Genomic DNA, 5,354 nt, shown 5'->3' with positions numbered 1-5,354 from the left:
ATATACTTCTAACCTTTTTTTATGTTAAGATCTTTTATGAAATGCCGCTGAAGGTAAATAATTGGGCTTTCTTTTAATGTGCTAGGCCAAAAAAAAAAAGTTTTCGATATTATTCTGGGTTCCAAAATTCGTTAAAAACCCAAGGTTCCGAATTGACCGCCAACACCTCTTCACTCCAAACACTATGCAAACCTGACTAAGCCCAAGCGCAGGCGAAAGGAGAAGCGTCTCCGGAGCCCGCTTGCGGAAAGGGGCAACAGACGAAAGGGACCGCCCCTTAGAATTCGCTTCGAGAATCAGCCAATCCCTAAAGCGCTCAGGCCGAGCTGAGCCAATAAGTGGTCGCGCTATAATCTCGTGTCAAACCATGAGTCCCGCCGGAGTCGGTAGCGGGCGGAAGTGGGAGGTCCGTTGGTCGTGACTTCGTAGGTTCCAAGATCATTGTTGTTAAATGCCGTAGAGTCGTTTCCGGCACATAGCGACCCTGCATAAGGTTTCCGAGGAGAGGCTGGTGGGCTTGAGCTGCCGAGCTTGAGGTTCAAACGACTTTGCAGCCCTGGTGTAGTGCTGTGGGTTAATGCGCTGGACGGCAAAGGCGGTTTGAACCTCAAGGTCGGCGGTTCAAGCTCACCAACTGCTCCTCGGAAACCCTATACAGGGTCACTATGGATAGGGACCAACTCGAAGGCACTTAACAATTATTTAAGGACTCCTGGGCCCAAGATCATAGCCGGCTGAAAATCCGAATAGCGCGAGGCTACAGGGCACCGATGCGGACCTGTAGGGTGGTCTGGCGGGCGGCGGCAGAGCAGGGTCCGCCTGCAGTCCGGACGTTGGCGGCCGAGGGTGGGTGGACGTCAGGAGGCAGTTTGTGAACCTCAAATGCAGACTTCTCAGCCCACCTCATAACTATTGAATCGGCAATCCAGCGGCGAGCCTTTAAGTGATTTAAATACACATTGCAATCTAGAACTAAGCAGCGGGTTTCCTCACTGGCAAACTGTTGTTAAGTGCCTAGCGACCCTGTATTAAACCGCTGATTTTGCAGTCCAACGCATTAACCCCCAGCGCCACTGGCAAACTTTAAGGACTCAGAAATTAAGCCATAGAGGGGCGGCTTGACAGCCAGTCGCAGTAATCCCAACAGTAATGACAACGTTATGAGGTACAAATGATGGTTTCCAGGTCTTGAAGCATCTCCAGCCTTCACTTAACCTTGGGGCCTTGGTTGCATTATTTGTAGAATGAATTGGTGCTCTCCTACCTACCTTGTTCTCACGGAGGTGATGTGTTGATAACGAAATAGTGAGCCCAATGGATTGTGGGAATGAATGGAAGACGCCTTTATTCACTGAGTGGGGATACTGTACCCAAACTCATTGCCATCTAGCTGCCCCCTAGGGTTTCCAAAGCTGTAATCTTGTTTATTCACCCAGCCTTATGCACGATTTAGTCTGATGTGGCTCTATAGGACAAGCACTTGATTGCTAAGCACAAGGTCAGTGGTTCAAACCCACCAACCTCTCAGACCCTTATACAGGGTCACTGAGTTGGAACCTGGGACAGACTCAACAGCACTGAAAGCAAGTATCTATAGTTAATTGAACACCTAGAATCCCATGTGGGTCAAACCCACCCAGAGCCACCTTGGAAGGAAGGGCTAGACCTGCTTCCAAACGACCACAGCCTTGAAAACCTTACAGAGTGCAACTCTACTCTGCATACACGGGGTCGCCATGCGTTAGAACCTGCTCAGTGACAACTGGTTCCATTTTTAGTTTGGGATGGGACGCCTATTTTGTGCACAGTGTGGGGTTTGGGAGGAAGAGTTTGAAGGAATTAAGAGATTGGAAACAAGTTGGCCAAACAGAGGCCACCAGTTTCTAGCTTTGAGGAGATGTAGACCTGGTTTTCAGTGGTGGCCATGGGTATCGAAAGAAGTGAAACTAAGTCAGTGAAGGGAAGGAAAGAATGAAGACTTTGAAACATTCTCGACTTAGAAACTCAGAGAAAAAATTTAAGGGCATCTCCTTAAAGGAAACCCTGTAGACTATAATAGCAGAACCCTGAGAGTTACCACCTAGAGGCAGGAAATATAAATGCAGGAGGCTTTGAGGGGACCCCACTTAGACCAAGTCAAATCAGAGAAAGCGTTCCAATGAGACATGAGAACAATTGTGAAATAGGAGCATGTTAGTATTCAGATCTAGTGAAGGAAATGATGAGACAGATCATCATTGCGGACACCTGCTCCCATCAGAGCCCGTAGTCACAGGCCTCGGGGCTGTCCTGCAAGTAGAGATCGAAGAATCCTCGGAGGGCATTCACATCTGTGTGAAGGGCAGATATGCTGGGATCCTTCCTCATGGCTGCCATCCAGAGCGTAAGTTTTGGAGTGTGGTCTGCACACCTGTGGGAGGAGTGGAGCATGAAAACTGGGGGCTTGCGAGTCCCCTATGTCATCACCAGCACTGCAGTATCATTTTGTTCTCCTCTAGCCTTGAAAATCCTTCATTAAATGTGTGGAGTCTTAGAATATCCAATTTAAAGGGATTTTAGATCTTCCTTTTGTAGAAGAATTTGAGATAAGAGGGAAGCGACTTGATTAGTTAGCATGAGAACTGGGACTAGCCCTTGTCCAAACTGAGAGATCAGTAACTTTTTAAACAGAAAATACGAAAAAACAAGGATATCTTTTATTATTCTATGTCCAATTTAAGGATCTTTGGTAGCATTGTGGTTATGAATCGGGCTGCGAACCGCAAGGTCAGCAGTTCGAAACTACCAGCTGTCTCATGGGAGAAAGATGAGGCTTTCTGCTCCTGTAAAGATTTACAGCTTTGAAACCCTGTACAGGGTAGCTACGAGTCAGAACCAACTCCACGGCACATAACAACAACAACAGCAAATGTCCAATTTGTGCCAAGTGGAAGGACACCAGGGTGACTGCCAACAGAATGCCAAAAAGGGCCACATGTATCTAAAAATTTCCTTCAAAACATGGTGTTTGGAAACAGTAATGTGGAAATCTTACAGGTAAATGGGTGTAAGCATTAACTATAGGAACCTGCACAATGCCCTTAATGGATTTTTAACCAAAAGGGAAGAAATGACTTAAAACATGTCAAAGAACATATCCCAGAGCAAGGGTTGTGGTGCGTGTGGGTGTGTAACATGCCCTGACGAATCTAAGACTGATTGTCCTCACTCTCCAGTTGTATTAAATATTGTCAGTTTTTTTTTTTTCAGGGGAAAAAAAAAGATCAATATAAACATTCCAACTGTCATCATGGTAAGTTATATGCAAAATATTCAAATGTCTTACCCAGTTAACTCCAGTGCTTCCAGGCGTTCAAACCATGGCCAGATTAGGTAATCAATCATAGAAAGAGAGTTGCCACCAAAGAAGGCTGTTTTCTTCCTGGTCAGAACCTGTACGTTAGACAACAGAGGAATAGTTATGCATTCAAAATGATGCAGACAAACTGAGTAGAGCAGATGAGCGTGGCAGCTTTACTGCAAACATATCCCAGTTTGTGTTTTGTTTTGTTTTGTTATTTGGTCAGTTTAAACACTTTAGACTCTGTTAGTTTGGAGGAAATAAAACAGCAAAATAAACTGGAAAGTAGAAACTAAAACAAGCCGGAGAGTACACTCTCTAATACATATAATACAGACCCAGAATATATAAAGAACTAGGCAACAATAAGAAAAAAGGCAAATGACCCATTAAGAAAATAGGCAAGATGTGGATTTCACAAAAGAGGCTGACCCAATGGTCAGTAACCATTTGAAGAGGAGCTCGACTGCATTAGTCAGGGAAATGCAAATTAAAAACAAAATGCAATACCAGTACACACCTACCTGAACAGCTAAAATGAACAAGGTCAAATTAGCAAGGGATGGAACCACTGCTGACAGGAATGTAAATCGGCACAATCATGTTTAAACAGTGTCTACTAATCTACTGAAGCTAAGAGTGTACTAAAGCCCTTGGTGTGGTGGTAGTTGTGTGCCGCCTAGTCAGTTCAACTCATAACAACCCTGTAAACAGTTTCCAAGGCTGTAAATCCTGACAGGAGCAAAAAGCTTCATCTTTTTGACTGGTACATTCAAACTACTGACTTTGCAGTTAGCAGCCCAGCTCGGAATCCACCACACTACCAGGGGTCCCTAAGTAACTATCCATAATGACCTGTTAATTATATTTCCCCTTGGAAAAACAAACATGTTCAACAAAAAATAATGTGCAAGGATGTTTTGTTTGCAGCACATTTGTAATAGACCAAATGTTGATTAAAGTTCATCAGCAATGGGATGGATAAATTGTGGCAAAGTCCTATTTTGGATTATTATACAAAAACTGGACTGCTAACCACAAGGTCAGCGGTTCAAACTTTCCAACTGCTCCTTGGAAATTATACAGGGTCACTGTGAGTCAGAACTGACATGACAGCCCTTAACAACAACAATACAAAAACTGAACAAACTACACACAACACAGATGAACGTCACAAACTTAATGTCAAGTATAAGAGTCTGACCTAAAAGAGTGTATGTGATAAGATTTCATTCGTATAGAGTACAAAAGTAGCCCAAATAAATGCTCTGCTTCTTAATATGGGGGCTGGTGCTATGGCTGCATTCACCTTGAAAATTCATCAAACAATGAGGAAATCACAATGTAAACTTCAAAAAATTTTTATACCTGAGCAATGAAAATACTGCATATTAAAGCTTTTGGGGTACAGCTATGGTGATAAAAGTAAATGTATACTATTATTAATGCATTAAGAAATCAAGTCTGAAAATATATGCATTAAGTACTTAAGCGCTAGTAAAAGAGCAACAATAAATGTAAAGTAATTCTAAGAAAAAGATAAAAATAAGTTGTAAGCAAACATCAGAGAATGAAGAAAACATTATTTGAGGAAAACTGATAAAAAGCGATAAAAGGCACACCTAGCAATAGTAATCAAGAAAACCAGAGAAAAGGCACAAAATTGGAAATAAAAACGGGTATACAAGTGGTATGTAGCGATTTTAAAATATAAACATGAACAGCAAGGAAATCAAATGCTGATAAATCTGAAGAGGTGCTCAAATGCATTAGTCAAGGACATGCAAATTAAAACCCAAATCGAATACTACTAGCTACACACCAGAAAAGCTAAAATGAACAAGATAAAATTAGCAAGGATATGGAACTGCTGCTGACAGGAATGCAAATGGAAATTTGAAAGCTTGGAATAAATGGAAAATTTTCAAGAAAATCTTAAATTACCAAAATTGATTAAAGAAGAAATATAAATCCCCCACCCCAAGGAGAATACCACTATTATTCAAATTTATGC

General features: G+C 42.4%; 1 protein-coding gene across 2 annotated transcripts in view; it reads right to left on the bottom strand.

Annotated features, from left to right (window-relative positions):
* Nucleotides 1–2,256: 2,256 nt before the first annotated feature.
* The window catches only part of GSTO1 (glutathione S-transferase omega 1), a 13,393-nt gene continuing 10,295 nt past the window's right edge, over nucleotides 2,257–5,354 (bottom strand). For both annotated transcript variants that reach the window (XM_006831319.1, XM_006831320.1), the window contains 2 exons: nucleotides 3,326–3,432; nucleotides 2,257–2,410 (listed from right to left, as the gene is read on the bottom strand). In XM_006831319.1, coding sequence (XP_006831382.1) covers nucleotides 2,257–2,410; nucleotides 3,326–3,432 — 261 coding nt within the window. The remainder of the gene's footprint in view (nucleotides 2,411–3,325; nucleotides 3,433–5,354) is intronic.

This window comes from Chrysochloris asiatica, unplaced genomic scaffold (assembly GCF_000296735.1).
Source record: "Chrysochloris asiatica unplaced genomic scaffold, ChrAsi1.0 scaffold00003, whole genome shotgun sequence".
NCBI classification, from domain to species: Eukaryota; Metazoa; Chordata; class Mammalia; order Afrosoricida; family Chrysochloridae; genus Chrysochloris; species Chrysochloris asiatica.
This window is presented reverse-complemented; position numbering and strand designations above follow the sequence as displayed.